This window comes from Prionailurus viverrinus, chromosome A2 (assembly GCF_022837055.1).
Source record: "Prionailurus viverrinus isolate Anna chromosome A2, UM_Priviv_1.0, whole genome shotgun sequence".
Lineage (NCBI taxonomy): Eukaryota > Metazoa > Chordata > Mammalia > Carnivora > Felidae > Prionailurus > Prionailurus viverrinus.
The window spans coordinates 12,816,443-12,835,531 of NC_062562.1; the positions used below are offsets into that span (position 1 = coordinate 12,816,443).

Consider the following 19,089-nt stretch of genomic DNA (forward strand, 5'->3'; position numbering starts at 1 on the left):
GGAGCGGGGCTTAAATTGGTAGGCAGCTGGGAGCTATGGAGGGTGTGTGAGCTAGAGAGGGCATGTTTTAGAAGGGTCTGCGTTTTAGAAAGATCATTCCGGGGCAGGAAAGGACGGGGCCCAATGTCTGTGAGAGACAGCCAGGTGCAGACACCCCTAGGCTCACTGGGTCAGCATCCAGTGATGGGAGGACCAGGCTGGGACACCCCTGAGGGGAAGCAGGGAAGTCCTCCTGGAGGAGGCCCCTGCTCCAAGAAGCCCTCTCTGCCCCTTCTCTACCCTGACTTCGAGGGGCTGAGGGTATCTGTGCCACCTTTCCTTTCCTCAGACCAGGTATCCTCTGCAGCTGAGGCTTGGGGTGGAGGGGCGGTCACGGGGCAGATGGTGGATGCGTACCTTTGGCCCATTGAGGGGTAGGTCATTAGATGAGAAGTGGGTGGATAGGAACTAGGGCTTTGATGGATGAGTAGGAGTTCACCAGATCTAAGCCAAGGGAACACCTTGCACACATTACAGGAGGCGAGAAAGGCAGGCATACTGGGTGGCCGTAGGCAGAGACGTGGGCTTTGGCAGGCGCTCTCAGGCCCAGGGCCCCACGACAGGGCTGGGGACATGCAGGCCGGTGGCCCTGACCCTCATCTATCACCCACAGACACCGCATCCCCTCCCAGTGCATCCCCGAGCTCCAGCAGCCCTGCCTCTCCTGCCGCCGCTGGCCACACCCGCCCTAGCTCCCTGCATGGCCTGGCCGCCAAGCTCGGGCCACCCCGCCCCAAGGCCGGCCGCCGCAAGTCCACCAGCAGCATCCCGCCCTCCCCACTGGCCTGCCCCCCGGTGCCCGTGCCCCCACCCCGCTCACCCTCGCCCCTCCCCGGGCACCCACCTGCACCCGCCCGGTCTCCACGGTTGCGCCGGGGCCAGTCGGCTGATAAGCTGGGTTCGGGTGAACGGCTGGATGGGGAGCTGGGGCGCCGCGGCCGCGGGCCAGACTCGGAGCTGGTAGTCATGCGGCGGCTACACCTGTCCGAGCGCCGTGACTCCTTCAAGAAGCAGGAGGCCGTGCAGGAGGTGAGCTTCGATGAGCCACCCGAGGAGGCCGCCGGGCCGCTCACCTCTGTGCCGCAGATTGCCGTGGAGGGCGCCGAGGCTGTGCCAGGAGCCCTTGGTCCTGCCGGGAAGGACTGATCCCTCCCACCCGGCCTCCCCCTGGCCTAGAAGTTGGGCTTTTTCGTGTGCAATGTTTTTTCCGTCAAGCGACTCTTGGATGGAGACTGAGCCACCAGACTGTGACACCCGGAAGGCGAGAAGCCATCTCAGTCCTTACCGGAAAGTAGAGACAGCACCTCCTTCGTGTTCCGGTGCAGATCAGGGGCCGTACGTAGGGGCAGGAATGGGGGACAAGGGTGGCATTGTAAATAGCAGCAAATCCCTGCGACTAATTTATTACTTTTTATAAGCGATAGTTAGACTGAGCCACCACTGCGAAGGTGGCTGCCCGGGTCCTGCCCCTTGCACCTGGGACCCCATTTGCAGACGCTGCCCCCTGGGCTGAGAAGGAAGCACTTTGGACAAGTTACGTATGTTTGTGTTTTCTAGGTTTTCTGTATGTTTTAGTTTTGTGTGTGTGTTCCTTGATCCCATCCTGGCCCAGGACCCACTGACCTGAGGGGATACAGGCAAGCTTACCTGTCTGGGCCCAATGCGGATAGGACTTGGAGAGTCTAAATGATTCCCCTCCACCACAAAACAAAGCAATCCCGATGATGGACTGGACGCTGAAAGCTACGTCTCACTGTCATAGCCTCGATCCCTAGGCCAGTCTCGCTAGAGTTTGTTTCTAGTCCTGAAGGCTTCAGCCCGGGGGAGGGGGTGTGGGACCTGGGACCTTGATGGAAGAGCAGAGAGGTCACCCACTCCACAGGGGGACACTGATGCCCTGGTGGGGGGGGGGGGGGGAGGCGCAGGCCTCGAAGGGTACTACTGCCAGGGCAGGGGAAGAACGTCCAGCCTGGACAAGATTTCACGTGCTCAGTGCCCACCAGGGTGAGCCCTTGACCATGATGTGTCTGAAACACCCTACGGAGGGTTCCCGCAACGTATCGCAGCCTTCCTAGAATGAAATTCGAGTGAGAAACCCAACTGGGGGGCAATGGGGCCCAAGTTGGAATCTTGGCTTCCTCGTGTGGCTCTGGGAAAATGGCTTTCCCACTCTGTGCCTCAGTTTCCTCGTGTTTACAAAACTAATCCCAACGACTATTTATTAAGCATCCGCCCTATGCCAGACGCTTTTACTCGTGGCTTCTCCCCCAGCCAGCCTTGAGAAGGCTGCAGGTGGCGGTGTCCTCCCGATTTTAGGGACAAGTAACCGAGGCCTGGCGAGGGGTGGAGACGGGTCGCACGATCACCCGGTTAAAAAAATCACGCAGCCAGGCCCCGTCGTGGGCACTGTCGACAAGGGAGCTTGAACGGAGAGTCTGGTGTCGGATACAGCAGACCCACCTCCAGCTCTCGGGGCTGCTGTGTGACACACACTGGGCGTCTCAGAACCGCCACTTCCTCTGTGGAGGTGGCCGGCCAGATCCCTGCGCCCCACCTGATGAGGGCACTTTCCAGGCACGGTAGCCCACTCTGCATCCCTCCCAGAGACCCTCGCCCAGCACTGGCTGGTGCTGGAGCTAGACCAAGGCTGTGCATGACGTGTGCCCCCCACCCCCCTTCCATCCTGGAGCTGACCGTGAATAAAAGCCCACGTTTACAAAGAGGAGGCCCAACGTCTGGATTTGTGAGGGGCAAAGAAAGGGCTAAGGGGAGAGAGTGTGGTGGGGACGGGGTGAAAACTGACTTCCTTTGAAGGGGTCTTGAAGGTGGCACAGGAGTTCGCCAATGAGATTCTCCCTGATGTCTTCTCGGGTCCCTGGCCTCCTCCTGCCCTCTCCCCGAGTACCCATCGTAGGCTCTGCTCTTAAAAGCTTCATCCGGACACCGATCTGGGGCCCCGAGCTGTGTTAATAAAACAAATAAACCATCTCTGTGTCCTTTCTATACAAGTCTTCGCTGGAACTGTGCCCTGTCCCCCCACAGTCCCCCACGCCGCACGCGAACCCACCCCAACTCCGTGTTTTTGGGTTACTTCTGGGCAGTACCAGAAGCCCCGGGCCACGCTTCCGAGTGTCTTCGGCTATTCCGGAAACAATCGTCCGTCTCTGGGTCCTCGTTGGGCGTGTTCCCGCGCTCGCTGCGCTGCAAATAGTTCAGCTGTTTCCGGACGCTCTGGGCTGCCATGGAAACGCTTTCAAGCCCAGCTTATTTGGCTCTTTCCTGAAAAGCTCAGATTTCTGCGGCGAGCTCCCTTCCCACCCCACCGCCTCCTGCTCCCTGAGCTCGGGGCCGCCTCGCGCCCTTAGGACCCATCCATCAGTTCCGGAAACTGGTGGTCCATCCCTGGCTCTCGACTCACAGGGCCTCCCTCTGGGTCCGAGCACACGCGGTTCTTTGCAGAAACTGCAGTCTCGGGGCTCAACCTCGGTTCCATCAGTCCCGCTGGGGGGAGACGCTCGGCGATTTCCGGAATCACTCGGTCATCTCGAAGCCCAGCCGGGCCCCGCGGAGCTTAGGGAAACGCTTAGCTGACGCGATTGCGCTCGGCTGTTTCCGGAAATGCTCGGCTATCTCGTGGCAGCCTCTGCCCGCCAGTCCCGCGGGAGGATGTTCGGCTCTTTCCGGAAATGCTCGGCCATCCCGAGGCTCCGCCCCCGCCTCGCTTCACGCGCCTGGCCCGAACGCGCTCGGCCATTTCCGCCGGGGGCGGGCCCGGCTGTTCGGAACCGCGGCGGCTGTGGCGGAGGCGGGGATCCCGCGGCTGCGGCGACGGCGGCCGCGGCGGAGCCACGGGTCGGGCTCCGCTCCGTGTGACGGCGGCCGCGGCGGCGGTGGCGGCCGCGACCAGGTAAGTCCAGGCCGGCTGGCGTGGCAGGCTAGGCTGGGCGTGCGCGCCAATGCGGGGCGCCTAAGCAGAGCGCGGGGCCGAGGTGGAAGTCGGAACGCGAGCGCCTAGCCGCATCGCGCCCCGCGGGAACCCGGGGCCTCCGGGAGCAGGAGGCCTCGGGTTCGACCTGGCAGCGGTGCAGCCTGCCCCGGACGGTGGGGAGAGGAACGCGGTGCCCCCCAGGCAGAGATAAGGCGCTGGGACCGCGGCCCCCGATGGAAGGAGGCCCTGCCTGGAGTGGGGCGTCGAGCAGTAATAAGGGGCACCCAGGCTTTGTGTGGGACATGGTGAGATGCAAGAGGGTCGGGGGTCGTCTCCGCTTCCGTTCCCCTGGGGGCTGCCGGGTCCACGCAGGCCCGGGCACGCCTCTGAATACGCGTGAGCGCGCGGGCCCTGCGTCCAGCCGCCGAGCCCCTGGCCAGGCCTGGCCCCTCCACCCGGCCTCTTGGATTCCCCGGGCGCACACACCGGGGCGTGTGCAAACGTGTGCACGTTGGGGCGCGGGGGCCGGCAGGCGAGCGGATCCAGGCGGTTTCCTGGACGTCCCCTCGCTGGGCCTCAGTTTCCCCACCTGTAGAATGGTGGTACCGGGTCCAGGAAGCGGGTACGTTTGGGCACCCCGGAACGGGGAGCTTCTCCTCCCTGCAGAGAGTCCCTTCTGGGGCTCTCGTGGTCGGGGGACAAAGCCCCGAGCCCTCTGTCTGGCACTCGAGGACCAGCGCGGTGGACGGCGGGTGGCTTTCATCGGGCCACCCTGAACTCTTGGCAAGCAACTTCCCACTGTCAAGCCTTTGCACGTACTATTCCCTCCAGCCAGTACTCTCTCCTCTCCTTTCTGAAGACCCGCCCTCTAGAAAAGCACGCCCTCCCCCACTCCCCAGTCTCAGGAAGACCGAACCTGTGGGGCTGAGACTGGGAATGCTGTCCGTGGCGGGCTGTTTCCCCGAGGCTGGACGCTCCCGGGGCGTGATCACCGATCGCCATGCATCCAGCAGCCTCCCCCTTGGCAGCTGTGATGCCCTCCTGCCATTAACCCTCTCCTGGCTGCATGGAGGTCCCCTTGTCCGCCCATCACCCCCCCTCACGTTTTGAGATCCTACTCTAGGCCCCTCATTGAGCCAAGCCGGAACACGCACGCACGCCTGCACACGCGCACCTTCATTTCTCCCCACGCAGAGACCTTGGACTCACTTGTTAGTCCTTTGCCCGCGCTGGGGCCTCCAGCTGGACCTGCTTTCCTACCTCTTTGCTTCCTTGCTGCCTCCTGTGTTCAGCTGGCCCGGCCCCTCCTCGGGACTCCCATAGTACCCTAAGCATTCCCCATCACGGTCTGCCCACTGGGGGATCTAACTGGCTTCGTGGCCCACTGGTCCAACAAAGACCTCCCTGCGCTGAGCCTCAGTTTCTCCATCTCTAACAGGGGCGATGAAGAGCGTGCGATATGCCTGGGGCAGAGCTCGCCAGAACCCCAAGGGCTGCTGTTAATGCCCATTTCACAGCTGGGGAAACAAGACTAGAGAGGGGCTGGGACTGGCCCGAGGTTACCCAGCGAGGGGATTCCAAGCTCAGATTTGGGCCCATCTCTGGGGTGGGGGTGGCAGGAGCCCGACCCGGCTGACGCTGCCCTGCCCATCTCCCCCTAGGTCGGCGTCCTGGCCAAGCATGGTGACAGCCTGTGCCCTCGGCCCCCTCGTCTGGCGCAGCCGGAAGAGCCGCCAGCCTCGGGCGCCGATGGCCCCCCGTGTGAGGGAGTGAGCAGCCTGGCCCTGCCCTACGGATCGAGGGGGGACGCAGCGGCCGAGTGACCTGAGACCACGCTGCCGACCCCCTCCCACCAGTTGACGGATGGTGGAGCGAGCCATGAGCGACCCACGTCAGGGTCGTGGAATGATGGTGGGAGGCAAGGCATGAGTGACCCCCGTGGTCACCTGTAACTAACTTCTTGGTAGAAATAGTGGTCTCGGTGCCCCAGGCCGACTCAGCGGACCCTCCCCGGCCGTCCCCACAGCTGATGGGGCCACCGGGGCCCCGAGCAGCAGCTTGACCGTCCAGACCCCACCCTGCCCAGCCATGGCCGGCGCCGAGGGCTTCCAGTACCGCGCGCTGTACCCGTTCCGCCGGGAGCGGCCGGAGGACCTGGAGCTGCTGCCCGGCGACGTGCTGGTGGTGAGCCGAGCAGCCCTGCAGGTGCTGGGCGTGGCCGAGGGCAACGAGCGCTGCCCACAGAGCGTGGGCTGGATGCCGGGCCTCAATGAGCGCACGCGGCAGCGAGGTGACTTCCCCGGCACCTACGTCGAGTTCCTGGGTCCTGTAGCCCTGGCCCGGCCCGGCCCTCGTCCGCGTGGCCCCCGCCCACTGCCCGCCAGGCCCCGGGACGGGCCCCCTGAGCCAGGTGAGCAGCAGGCAGGGGCCCCGGCCGGGGCGGGGGTTCCCTCAGACCCTCAGCTTCCTCTTCTTTCTAGTGAAGCAATGGCACCCCTTCCAGGGGAGGAGGAATAAGGACATGTGGTTGGTCAGCAAGGGTTGACTGCACTGCTGTCGAGGGCTGGGCGCGGTTCATGGCGCCGGGGACACAGCGGTGGACACGGGCCCGGCCCCGCCCTTGTGGGGCTCCTGGTGCAAGAAGTGACAAGTGACGAGAAGTGATTAGGTAACGAAAAGGGCTGTGAGGAAGGAGCCTCACGAGGGGAGAGCTGGGGGCGAAGGGCTCAGGGCGGCAAGCACAGCAAAGGCAGAGGCTGAGAGGTAGGGATGGAGCGGCGGGTTCGGGGAACAGCCCATGGAGCCGAGTGGGAAGGGAAGGGCCCCGCAACAGGGGCTGTGCCTCAGGGACTTTGTGGGATTGACTCTGAGCACAGTGGGGGAGCGTTCGGCAGGATTGAGAGGTTCACTTTAGCCTCGTCCCTCGGTTTACCGACAGGGTCCCTTGAGAAACCCCCTCTCTGTTGCCCTAAGTTTACCTGGATTCCAAAACGGAGGGAGCCACAGAGCCTAAATAAAGAGGATGGGATGATCATTCCAGGCCATGTAGCACACTGGGGAATGAGGACCCCACATGCCTCCCCCAAAGACCCTTGGCCATCTACACTTCCGAGGCACGTGGTGGGAGTGCAGAATGAGGGCACTGGGGGTAGGCTGAAATCGCTGTCTGCTGGGCAGGGCACATGGGTTCCAGCCAGGGAAACCAAGGCTCGGGTTGTGGGGAGGAGGCTGGTAAGTGCTGAGTGCCTGGTAGTCTGCTCCCCCACCCCCGCCACAGCAACCCAGGGAGGCCCCGCCTACAGATGGGGAGACCCAGGTGCAAAGGAGTCAAACCGCTCACCGCTCACCGTGGGCACATCCCCCAGGGAAGACCGAGGCCCTGGGAGGCGCCATGGCCCCAACCTTTGGCCTGCCCGGTTTTGTGCCAGAGGGACATTGATGCCCCAAGAGGGTCACAGCAGAACCCCACAGCATGGGGCCGAGGTGGGGGGGGGGGGCGGGAAACAGAGGCTGTGGTGTGGTGCTGCTAGGGGTTTGCAGCATCTGGCGCCTCCAGGGCCGGGGCCTACGTCCCGCCTCAGCCTGGAGGAGCAGGAGGCGGCCCCATCCGGGCTCCCAGCCAAAATCTGCCTCTCCCCCTGGTAACAGCCGCCTCCCTCCTCTGCCTGGCCTCGGTCCAGCCACCACACACATGCCCACTCCGAGTGGCTGCCCAGCCCCGCCCTCCAAGTCTTCCAGGACTAGGTGACAGCGGCTGGGGCCAGCCCTCTCCAGGCCTCAGTTTCCTCATCTGGCAGCAGGAAGAACTGGTCCTTTGCACGTGCAGGCCCTGCCTCTCCAGGGCCCTAGGACCACCCAGCAACGTGCTGTGGCTGCCTGTGTCCCCTCCGTTCCATCCCGCACAGGGAGCTAGTGCGCAACTTCAGTGTCGCACCTGGGCCCCCAGAGGGTGGTTGCTCCCTCCCTCGGCCTCAGTTCCCGCATCAATAAAATGGGGGTGACACCTGTTCTCGCGAGACTTCCCTCCCCCGCTTTGCAGAGGAGCCACAGGCATCTTTCAAACCTGTGCCCCCACCCTGCCACCATCACCCACCTCCTCTCCCCTTGTTCTCTCTTTTTTGTTTCCTCTTTCGTGTTTTTGACGTAGCTGGGCCTTTCTCCAGCTTGAGGCACCACCTGGCCCATCACTCAGGGAGGCCCCGCAGGCCTGGACTTGCCCTTGCTGGATGCCAGGGCGTCCCTGCCGAGGGCCGGAGCCGCATCAAATGGTGGCCGTGCAGGCAGAGCACGCCTGAACACAAAGGGCCCGGTGGAGCGAGAAACGCGGGCCCAGGAAGGCCTCTGACACCCGCTGGGAAGGGGTTCAGCATTTTTAAAACCGGGAGAAATCCTTTTTTTTTTTTTTTTTTTTTTAAAGCAAGATGACTTAGAGAATGGAGAAAGGTCCTTGAAGTGAGGTGTTCTGACCCGGATAGGGGAGACTGTCCTTTTATTGTCTTCAACCGCTTTGTTGTTCCCACTAAGGGAGAAATGACACCACAAACCGGTTGCTTACTCGAGGGAACTGAGGCTCAGAGAGGGCGGGTTCGGTACCCAAGGTCGCACAGTGAGCGACGGCAGCACCGCCGTAGTGAATGCCCACGGACTCGGTGGCCTCAAGCAACAGTGTATCTTCTCACTGTTCCGGAGGCCACAAGTCCAAACTCGAGGTGTCGGCAGGGCCGTGCACCCTCTGGAATGTCTAGGAACGGGTGGTTCTTTGTTTTTCCAGCCTCCAGGACCTCCAGGTGTTCCTTGGCTTGTGGGCGCATCACCCCAATCTCTGCCTTTGTCTTCACCTGGCCTTCTCTTCTTACAAAGACACCAGTCATTGCATTGAGAGCCCCAAATCTAACATCTCGTCTCAAAATTCTTACCTTAATTGTATCCGCGTAATAAGGTCGTAGTCGCAGGTGTCAGGATTTCTACCTGGTCTCTGAAAGTGTGTAAACTGCTACTTTAACCCAGAAAACCGTTTGCCACCCACTCCACCCTCCCAGCCGCTTCAGCCAGGCCTTTTGGCTTCCAAACGATGGCGGTTCAGATGCCAGGCGCCTGCCTAGACCCGACCCTACCGGGAGCCGCCCAAGCGGGGGTTCAGGCAAAGAAGGGCTGGAGTCCTTCCAGGGTCCCCACCAACACGCTGTCCCCTTCTGCCAGGCCTCACGCTCCCTGACCTGCCAGAGCAGTTCTCCCCACCTGATGTGGCTCCCCCGCTCCTGGTGAAGCTCGTGGAGGCCATTGAGCGGACAGGTGAGCCTCCGCCCGGCTGCAACCCATGTGTGCTGCTTGCTTATCTCTGGTGACGGGCCACTCATCCTCTCACGGGGCCGCCAGACCCACTCTGCATGGAAAGAAGCTGAGCTTGGATGCTCTGGGCCTCCACGTGGAGGTGGGGCAGTAGTGACTCCTACCGGGTTGGATGGGAATGTGGTCACCCGACCTGCCGTTGCGTGTGCTGTGCCCTCTGGCGCCACCTGTCTCCCCTCCCCCTGCTCTTCTGATCTCTGGGAGGTTGAGTAGCCATCCCAGGCCCGTACAAGGGGTACGGGGATGCATGTGAGAGCTGGTCTTGCCGTCTGGGGTGGAGCTGACCCACCCCTTCCCCTACCCCTCCAGGGCTAGACAGCGAATCCCTCTACAGGCCTGAGCCGCCCGCCCCGCGCACAGGTGAGGGGAAGCTTGGACGGGCAGGGGTTGGGGGAGCGCTGGCCCTGGGCCTCCTTGGCCAACCCTGCCCCCCGCCCCTGCCCCCGCAGACTGGTCCCTGAGCGACGTGGAGCAGTGGGACGCCACAGCCCTGGCAGATGGCGTCAAGGGCTTCCTGCTGGCGCTGCCCGCCCCCCTCGTGACGCCCGAGGCTGCGGCCGAGGCGCGCCGGGCCCTGCGGGGTGAGCCTGGCGGGAAGCCCGGGTGGGAAGGGGGCCGGGGCGGACCGGCGCCGGCCCCGGCTCATCCTGCCCCGGCCGTGTGTCCGCAGAGGCCGCGGGGCCCGTGGGGCCGGCGCTGGAGCCCCCGACGCTGCCACTGCACCGCGCGCTCACGCTGCGCTTCCTGCTCCAGCACCTGGGCCGGGTGGCCCGACGTGCCCCGGCTCCGGGCCCCGCCGTGCGAGCCCTGGGCGCCACCTTCGGGCCGCTGCTGCTGCGCGCGCCGCCCCCCTCGCCGCCGCCAGGGGGCGCGCCCGACGGGTGAGGCGCCAGAGGGGGCGGGGCTGAGCCGGAGCTAAAAGGGGCGGGCCTTCAGGGAGGAGGGGGCGGGGAGCCTCCGCCCAGGGTGGGGTCTAGGCCGTGATAAAGGAGTGTGAATGGGGGGGCCCCGGGGTTAAGAGGCCAGAGGTGTTGTGATGCCGGGACTAGTTAGGATAACCGGGGTGGGATCTGTGGTTCCAGGAAGACCCCAGCAGCCTTGAGACTTGAAGCGATGGGGCCTAGACCGCAGAAGAGGCTCGTGGGTGGAGCTGTGCACCTTGGCTTCCGCTCCCCCTCCCACCCTAGGTGCTAGACTCCCGTGTGTTTGGTGTGTGAACATTTATCGAGTGCTTACTGCATACACGTAAACAGGCGGGGGGGCCCCACACCTGCCCGTCTTCTTCCCTACACGTGCTTTCACGTACGTCTGCCGCACGATGCGGGACCCTGTGCACCTCAGACCCTACCTACCCCCTGCGCTCCCCTTCCCCCTAGGACTGAGCCCAGCCCTGACTTCCCGGCGTTGCTGGTGGAGAAGTTGCTTCAGGAACATCTGGAAGAGCAGGAGGTCGCGCCCCCAGGTGACTCTCCCCCCCCCCCACCCCAATATTAGCTCTTACTGTTGGGAATCACGAATACTGACCTGGAGTCCTGCCCCATCAGCAAGCTCTGTTGCAACAGGAGCCAGCCACGGTATACAGTTGGTGCTCAGTGTGTATTTCTTTTCCTGTCCCCCAGCGCTGCCACCCAAACCCCCCAAGGCCAAGCCAGCCCCCGCAGGCCTAGCCAATGGGGGGAGCCCGCCCTCCCTGCAGGATGCCGAGTGGTACTGGGGTGACATCTCCAGGTAGGGCCGTGGGACAGGGCCACGTGGCGGGCAGAGCCTGAAGGGCAGGGTCTCTCGATGGGCGCCCCAATCCTGGGTGTCCCCGCAGGGAGGAAGTGAATGAGAAACTCCGGGACACACCCGACGGCACCTTTCTGGTCCGAGATGCATCCAGCAAGATCCAGGGGGAATACACACTGACCCTCAGGTGGGGGCCTGCCCCTTCCGGGGTGACTGGGTGTGAGAGGTGGGAGGGAGGACACCCAGGGCGGAAGGACAGGGGGTTGCCTGGAGAGTGGGGCACGTGCGGTGTCCGGACGGCTGGGGATCGCAAGGGCTGCTGACACCCCTCTCGCCCGCCCCTAGGAAAGGCGGGAACAACAAGCTGATTAAGGTCTTCCATCGTGACGGGCACTATGGCTTCTCAGAGCCGCTCACCTTCTGCTCCGTTGTGGACCTCATCACCCACTACCGCCACGAGTCGCTGGCCCAGTACAATGCCAAACTGGACACACGGCTCCTCTACCCGGTGTCCAAGTACCAGCAGGTCTGCGGCCAGGGTGGGAGGACAGTGCCAGCCTCCGGCACAAGTGTCCCAGGCCGCTTCTCTGATCACCCCGGGTGTCCCTAGGACCAGATCGTCAAGGAGGACAGCGTGGAGGCGGTGGGCGCCCAGCTCAAAGTCTATCACCAGCAGTACCAGGACAAGAGCCGCGAGTACGACCAGCTCTACGAGGAGTACACACGCACCTCCCAGGTACCACAGGCCTGCGCACGTGGGGAGACCCAGGCGTGGAGGGGCGGCGGCGAGGCCATAGGGAGAGCCGTCTGCTTCCAGGTCACAGAGCAGTCACTCAGCACCCGGAACTGCCCTAAAGGCAGAAATCAATGCATGTGTTTTCAAAAAAGGAAGGCACCAGCCAGCCTCCCGGGAGCAGCTGAGTCAGGACCTAGAAAATGCCTTGGTCGAGCCTCTGCGTTTCTCGGGGCCTCACTTTCCCCATCTGGAACCGCGGGTCTTCCTTATTTCTCCGTAACCCCTCAAACCTGGATGTTATTCCGAGTGATGATAACCTGACAAAGAGTTGATGGAGACAAAGGGTCAGGCGATCACGGGAAAGCGCAACATCTTTTAAAACAGGGAAGGGGGATGGGGCGCCTGGGTGGCTCGGTTGGTTAAGCATCTGACTGCGGCTCAGGTCAGGATCTTCTGTGAGTTTGAGCCCCGCGTCGGGCCCTGTGCCAACAGCTCGGAGCCTGGAGCCTGCTTTGGAGTCTGTGTCTCCCTCTCTCTCTGCTCCTCCCCCACTCGTGCTCTGTTTCGCTCTCAAAAATAAACATTAAATTTTTTTTTTAAACGGGGAAGGGGGAGGGAGGTTTTATCACTCAAAGACTGTTAATAATCTACTTCTGTAAGTTGAAACGCAGCTAATTCAGACCGGACATCCCATTTCAGGCAGAGAATATCTGGGTTCCCCCTGCCATCCCCGAGGAATTTCTTCCTTGTCCCCTTTTTACTGATGGGTCATCTGAAGCTCTGAGCAGACAAGACGCCTGCCTGATGGGTGATGAACATCGTTATCTTGGGAGTGACTTAGGGCCCCTGAGTCTCAGTTTCCCCATTAATAGCTCTCGCTTTGTAGGAAGCTCTCGGCAGGTTCTACAAGATGATATATTGAAAGTACTCCATGTAGCAGGTACCCTGAGAGGGAGCCCCATGCCCTGTACGTAGCAACTAGATTTGTCATTTTTTCTAATTTTTTTCATTTTGAGAGAGAGAGAGTGCACGTGAGCAGGGGAGGGACAGAGAGAGAATCCTAAGAAGGCTCTGTGCTGTCAGCATGGCACGCTGAAGGCACACTATCGTGCAGCTTCTCAGACCTAAGCTTCCGGCAGCTTAGGCGTGAGATCATGACCCGAGCCGGTACCCAGAGTTGGACGCTTAACCAACTGAGCCACCCAGGTGCCCCTAGATTTGTCTTTAATTCTCAGCAGTGCTAACAGATCCAGGTGTTTGTAGGGTACCCAAAAGAGGATCTAAAGGAAGAGTGGGTTTGGGGAGTGGGGTTCTGAAGGCTGAATAGGAGTCCGTTCAGTACAGGAGGAGCTAGAGGAATGATGCACCTGATGGAGGGAACAGCGTGAGCAAAGTCTCCATATCAGAGTGGGGATCTGCCTTCACCCCTCATGAGGGACTTGAAAGGAATCCCAGCAGGTGCTAAGAGTTCCCCCCCCCCCCCCCCCCCGCCATTTCAGGAACTGCAGATGAAGCGCACAGCAATTGAGGCCTTCAACGAGACCATCAAGATCTTTGAAGAGCAGGGCCAGACGCAAGAGAAGTGTAGCAAGGAGTATCTGGAGCGCTTCCGGCGTGAGGGCAATGAGAAAGAGATGCAGAGGTGAGTCGGCTCCTCTGCCCTGCCCTACCCCACCCTACCCTGATCTGGCACAGTGCACTTGGGGAAAGAAAGGAAACAGGGGGGACACCCCGAGTCCCAGGGGGAGGGAGGGTCATTTGAAATGGGCTCTGAAGGATGAACAGGAGTTCACAGGAAAGAAATCAGGGACGCAGCGGTGCAAAGGCGTAGAGGCTGGGGCGCCGTCTGAGGCCTCAGAGCCGCCCCTCCCACAGGATCCTGCTGAACTCAGAGCGGCTCAAGTCTCGCATCGCCGAGATCCACGAGAGCCGCACGAAGCTGGAGCAGGAGCTGCGGGCACAGGCCTCCGACAACCGGGAGATCGACAAGCGCATGAACAGCCTCAAGCCAGACCTCATGCAGCTCCGCAAGATCCGAGACCAGTACCTCGTGTGAGTGCCTGGCTCTGTCCTCAGATGCAGAGTCCCTCGTGAGTTCAGGCACATCTGGCGTGGTGATCTCTGCCGGGGCCTCACTCCAAGCGGCCCCGCCTTGCCCCTGAGACCCCTCGTCTGTCCACGACCCCCCCCACCACCGGCCCCGTCGATCAGACCCCTCCAACCCCCCCCCCCCCCCCCCCGGGAAGGGCTACCTAGGTACGGGTCGGCCTCAGCCTCATAGTGGTGTGCGAAATGGGAACACTGTTCCCACGGAGCTTGGTCACTGGGAGCCTCCAGCAGAAGCCAGTCTGTGGATGCTATCCGCGCGGCCTAGCGCACGGGAGGGTCGCAGCAGCCCCAGCCCGAGCTGAAATCATGCCCCTGCCCGCCCACCCCCCCCCCCCCCCCCAGCCGCCGAGGGCTTCCTCAAGGGCTTCTCTCTCCCACCTCCGCCTGAGATGCGTACATGTACCTGCCGTGTGCCATGCACTGTGCTGAGTACCGAGTGCGCGTTACCTCATTCTGTTCTCTCAAAGTTCTTTGTAAAGTTGGCCCTTAACAGCTGAGGGAAACTGAGGTACGGAACAGAGCCCCCCCGTGCAGCCCTCAGGCCTAAATTTCTGGTAGCGATAAGACCTTGCTGGGGTGGCCCATTCTAGGGGTCTGATAAGTGTTAAAGGAAACACAGTAAGTGGGGGGGCTTCCCTGGAAGGTCCCCCGGGGCCAAGCTTTCCTTGACCAAGCCAAGGCTGACCCCTTGTGGCAACCTGCGGTATTGTACCCAGAACCTGCACTCCTGTAGGCCGGTCCTTGCCTCGGGCTGCCCTGACCCACTGTGGGCTAGCCTGCCTGTGCTGCTCTGTTCCCCTCCCGGCAGAGTGGAATGAACCTACCTTTCCTCTTCCTCCAGGTGGCTTACCCAGAAAGGTGCCCGGCAGAAGAAAATCAACGAGTGGTTGGGGATCAAAAATGAGACCGAGGAGTAAGTGGACACCCGATGGGGGCCCGGGAAGGCTTCCCGGAGGAGGGGGCCGTTTTCGGTGGGTTTTGCAGGACGAGTAGGAGTTCACCAGGGCAGGTGAGTCGTCCAGGCGGCAGGAGAGCCTCAGAGGCTTGTGGGTGAGTGACCGGGTCCCTCCCTGCTTCCCCCGCAGCCAGTATGCGCTGATGGAAGACGAGGATGACCTCCCCCACCACGAGGAACGCACGTGGTACGTGGGCAAGATCAACCGCACGCAGGCTGAGGAAATGCTGAGTGGCAAGCGGGATGGCACCTTCCTCATCCGCGAGAGCAGCCAGCGGGGCTGCTATGCCTGCTCCGTGGTGTGAGTGCCTGGTGGGGGCGGGGGGGGGGGGGGGGGGGAGCTGGGAGTGAGCGCAGGGGTGGGGGGTGTGCGCTTTCCTCCTGAGAGCTCTCGCTGAGCACCTACTGTGTGCTAGACCTTGGGAAGACGGCCAGGAAGAAGCTCCCCGCCGCCCCCACCCCCCTACAATGGCTGCCACAGGCAAGGGAGGAAGCTAAGGCAGGAGGCGGTGGCATCCGGACCAGGGTGGGGTCCAGGACGCGGGGAAATGCGCGTCCAGCGCCGAGGTCACCTGGTGGGAGTAGCGGGGAACGGGGAGAGCCCGGGGGGAGGGGGGGGGAGCCCACCTGAGCGCCCCCTTCGCCTGCGCCTGCAGGGTGGACGGCGACACCAAGCACTGTGTCATCTACCGCACGGCCACCGGCTTCGGCTTCGCGGAGCCCTACAACCTGTACGGGTCGCTGAAGGAGCTGGTGCTGCATTACCAGCACGCCTCGCTGGTGCAGCACAACGACGCGCTCACCGTCACGCTCGCCCACCCCGTGCGGGCCCCCGGGCCCGGGCCCCCGCCGGCCACCCGCTGACCACCGAGCACCGGCCCGGAGCGGTCACCCCCGGGCCCGGAGGCTGGGGGGGCAGTCCCATCCTTCTGCCTCTGTCCCTTCTTCCAGGTTTTCTGTCTTGTCTGTCTGTCTCCTTTAGGAGCCTCTTCCTGTCTCTCTTTCCGTCTCTCTTTCTGAGCCTCCCTCCGTCTCTCCCTGTCACCCTGTCTCTTTCCCTCCCCACCTGTCGGTCCTTCTCTCTGTCCCTCTGTGTCTCCGGGTTGGGCGTCCTACCTCCCCAACCCCATACCCCCCTCCTCCATGGGCACTGCCCTCCCCATGGCTCTGGCCACCCCTAATCCTGTGCGCCCTGCCCACCAGAGCCCCCCCACCCCCGGGGTCCCCGAAGCCCCACCTGGCTGCACCTGCCATGTTTACAGAGGCCCCTGGGCTGTGCGGCCCCAGCCTGGGTGCCCCGATTTTTAAGCCATAGACCTGGGGTCACGGCAGGAAGGAACTTTACTTGGCCACTTCCAAGAACTTCGGCTGGGACATTCTGGGCCGGGCGGGACCCGCCCCCAGACCCAACTTCCCCTCCAAACCCTGAAGTGAAACCACCACTTGGTTATCCCCCCCATAGGGGCCACCGGCCAAGAAGCAACGCCCCAAAATGAAAAGAGTTAAAAATAAACTCACAAGCCGGCCCCACCCGGCACCAGGCCTCCCAGAAATAGAGGCCCCCCGGCACCGCTTGGGCGGCTGAGACGCATCACTGCCCACGGCACCTCTACTCAGTGTAGGTTCAAGGCTTCTCCTCGATCATGTTGGGTTCTGATTTGATTTTCTCTTGACTGTAAAGCCCCTTTTTCTCTCCTCTTTTGGGATGAGAGCCCTGGTTTTCTACACTACCCGCAGACCCCCTCCCCCCCCCCTCCTGCCTGCCCAGCTAGGCTGGCAGGCAGGTTTTGTAAAGTACGTTGATACTGATATGGATATAAAACATCGAACGTGTGGATGCTTCTGTTGTTGGTGACGGGACTTCTCTATGGCTCCCGTGTGCTGGGGACCCTGGCATTCACAGGGTCACACAGACCCAGCAGCCAGTGAAGGCTGACGGTCCTCCCTCCCTCCCCGCCACCCGGTTTAGCTGCTTGTGACCAGAGAAGTTGAGAGACCTGCCCAAGGTCACAGGGCAGAGAGGCTCAAACCCTGAGCTCTGCCCTGCGCCACGGCCTCCTCAAGGCACCCCAGACTCCAGCCTGGCTTCTCACCAGCATCCAGGCTGTCCCCCAGGTTTGAGTCCCAGCCCACGGCTACCAGCCAGGCCCTCAGGAAAGCCGCCTCCCCTCTGATGGGCAGCTTCGTCATTGCCAAGTGGGGTCGATAGCACAACCCTCTCATCACACTCAGAAGCCTCCCCCGCCATGTCCTTAAAGCCCTCAGTGCCAGCCCCTCCCTGCTGACTCTCCTCTGACCCCCTCCACACCCACCCCTGACTTTCAGGCCTCCAGGTCCCAGAGGACACTGACCTGGGGCCTCATGGTGTCTTTGACCTTGACCATTCGCCATCCTCCCCTCCCCAAGGTCCCGGTCTCTCAGCCCTCCCCTCTCCTCCCCCCTCCCCCTACAGAGAGTAAGCTTTCTGCCTTCTCCCCTCTGGGCTGGCACCTGTCAGGGCCCAGCATGCCTGCAGCAGCCCAGGATAAATGAACAAAGCTGCCCTCTGAGCTGTTTCTCACTGGGCTCCAAGGGGCAGGACCTGCCTCCCTTGGCCTGAGCGCCCGGGCTCTCCCCAGAGCTGTCCCTGCTGTGCCCTGTGAGTGATTCCAGCCCAGACGCTGTCTCCCCTGTGGTCTTCACCCACTGCATGGGGGAACACAGGATAAAGGTCACCTTCTAGGTCCCATGACACCAGCAGGCTGAGCCTGGAGACAAGAGGTAACAGCCCACATGGCCTCCAGCAGGTGCCTACACTCAGCCACCTGCTGTTTCCTTGGGACAGTCCCCCCCCCCCTTTCTGATCCTCTCCCCAGAGGATCTGACCCTCAGATTCCTCTCACCAAGTAGGATCAATAGTTGCTACTCCCACCCCCAAGAGCAAGTCTCTTAAGGCTTGGATAAGCAAAGGAATGAGGTTACCTCTGGGAATTCATCCAATCGGGCTGGGGCCTAGTAACCACTGGAAAACTTGTAGCAATTTAGGATTATTTCTTCCGCCTGCCCTGCCTGGCGCAAGTGCACACAAACTCTACAAAGTTGTAGGGCTTCCTCTTCCAGAGACATCAAAAGGGTTCAAAGAGAATTGGCAGGACCATCCAGCCGTGGGGACTTTAGGGAACCCCCTCACCCCCGCCCAAAGCTGCTGCCATGGACACCAGGCTGGGAGGCTGGGGCTTCTCCCAGACCGGAAGGAGGCAGAGCTGGGGAGCTGGGGACTTGGCTGTGATCTGGGCCAGGTTTGGGCATTTCCTCCCGTGGGATCAGGTCCTGTGTCATGCCTGGTATTTGAGGCCCTGCAAGGCCTGAACGTCTGGGTTATTCCCTCATCACCCCCAGCCTCCACCTCAGGCTAGTCTCTGCCTGCACCTCCCAAGACCTTTCCAGCTGGGCCACCCCACCCTTAGCCTGGGGCAACCCTCCCTCTGCCTCTGAGCCCACCACGTGGCTTTCTTCCCCAGACTTCACTCTTCTCCCCATGTTACGGAAGGGGAAGCTGAGGGTCCATCGCTTGAGGTGTCCAGTGGAGTCTGGAGACAAACCCCGTTTGGGTCCCCCACGGTCAACCCCCCTCCCTCCCATGGGAGCTCCCTGCAGGCCTGGATGCTCACCCCCCCACACACACCCCCAAGCTTTGGATGGAGGAGAGAAGGAACTCTAGCTTTCCTCTTGCCCACCACCCCCACCCCAGCCAGGGCTGGGAGGACCCAGAGAAGTGAGGGGCCCTCCCCCCACTGGCTTCTGCTTTCTGGCCCAGCTGTGGCCAAGCCTGAGTCAGCGCCGCGGGACCACGCTTGGTGGCACTGAGGCGTCGGGGCTGGGGAGCCTGAGAGGAGGAGGGGGCGCGAGGGGCAGGTCCCATGGTCGAGAGTGAGGGGCTCCCCGCGCAAGGCTGGGGTGCGGGGACAGGCTGTGCAGCCCCTCCCTGCTCCCCCATAAGAGCAGGGTAGGGAGAGGGGGCTCCCAGGCTAGGAACGGGGACCTGGGTCACCCTGGCCAACCCCAGAGCTGTCTGTGGGCCCATGGAGACCCTTCTCTCTCTCTCTCTCTCTCTCTCTCTCTCTCTCTCTTTCTCCCTCCCTCCCTCCCTCTCTCTGTGTCTATCTCTGAAGCCTCCACCTAATCTCTGCTCCCCGAGTTCTTGCCCCAGCCTCACGTGACTGGGCGACCCTGGGGGCTGGGAGGGGTCGAGAGAGATGGCAAGGC

General features: G+C 62.4%; 2 protein-coding genes and 1 long non-coding RNA gene across 27 annotated transcripts in view; 2 read left to right on the forward strand and 1 right to left on the reverse strand.

Annotated features, from left to right (window-relative positions):
- MAST3 (microtubule associated serine/threonine kinase 3) overlaps positions 1-3,027 on the forward strand; it is a 37,247-nt gene extending 34,220 nt beyond the window's left edge. For all 25 annotated transcript variants that reach the window (XM_047830168.1, XM_047830175.1, XM_047830002.1 and 22 more), the window contains one exon: positions 653-3,027. In XM_047830168.1, the coding sequence (XP_047686124.1) occupies positions 653-1,185 (533 nt within the window). In that variant the 3' untranslated portion in view covers positions 1,186-3,027. The remainder of the gene's footprint in view (positions 1-652) is intronic.
- Positions 2,752-3,718, reverse strand: LOC125150384 (uncharacterized). Its single transcript, XR_007146337.1, has 2 exons — positions 3,107-3,718; positions 2,752-3,000 (listed from the first exon to the last, which is right to left on the reverse strand). It is a non-coding gene; the product is annotated as an uncharacterized LOC125150384 (long non-coding RNA).
- A 121-nt stretch (positions 3,719-3,839) lies between these two features.
- PIK3R2 (phosphoinositide-3-kinase regulatory subunit 2) lies at positions 3,840-16,677 on the forward strand. Its single transcript, XM_047830223.1, has 16 exons — positions 3,840-3,946; positions 5,629-6,377; positions 9,167-9,259; positions 9,626-9,676; positions 9,766-9,897; positions 9,987-10,197; positions 10,693-10,778; positions 10,936-11,044; positions 11,133-11,231; positions 11,390-11,570; positions 11,655-11,780; positions 13,280-13,422; positions 13,656-13,832; positions 14,731-14,802; positions 14,975-15,145; positions 15,501-16,677. Exons 2-16 carry the CDS (start codon positions 6,056-6,058, stop codon positions 15,706-15,708), a joined length of 2,181 nt encoding a protein of 726 aa, XP_047686179.1. The 5' UTR covers positions 3,840-3,946; positions 5,629-6,055; the 3' UTR covers positions 15,709-16,677.
- Positions 16,678-19,089: the final 2,412 nt, after the last annotated feature.

Coding starts and splice junctions, on each gene's coding strand:
- PIK3R2 (XM_047830223.1), top strand. CDS start 6,056: ATGGCCGGCGCCGAGGGCTTCCAGTACCGCGCGCTGTACCCGTTCCGC. Junction 11,781..13,279: donor AGTACACACGCACCTCCCAG/GTACCACAGGCC, acceptor CCGCCATTTCAG/GAACTGCAGATGAAGCGCAC. Junction 14,803..14,974: donor ATCAAAAATGAGACCGAGGA/GTAAGTGGACAC, acceptor CTTCCCCCGCAG/CCAGTATGCGCTGATGGAAG.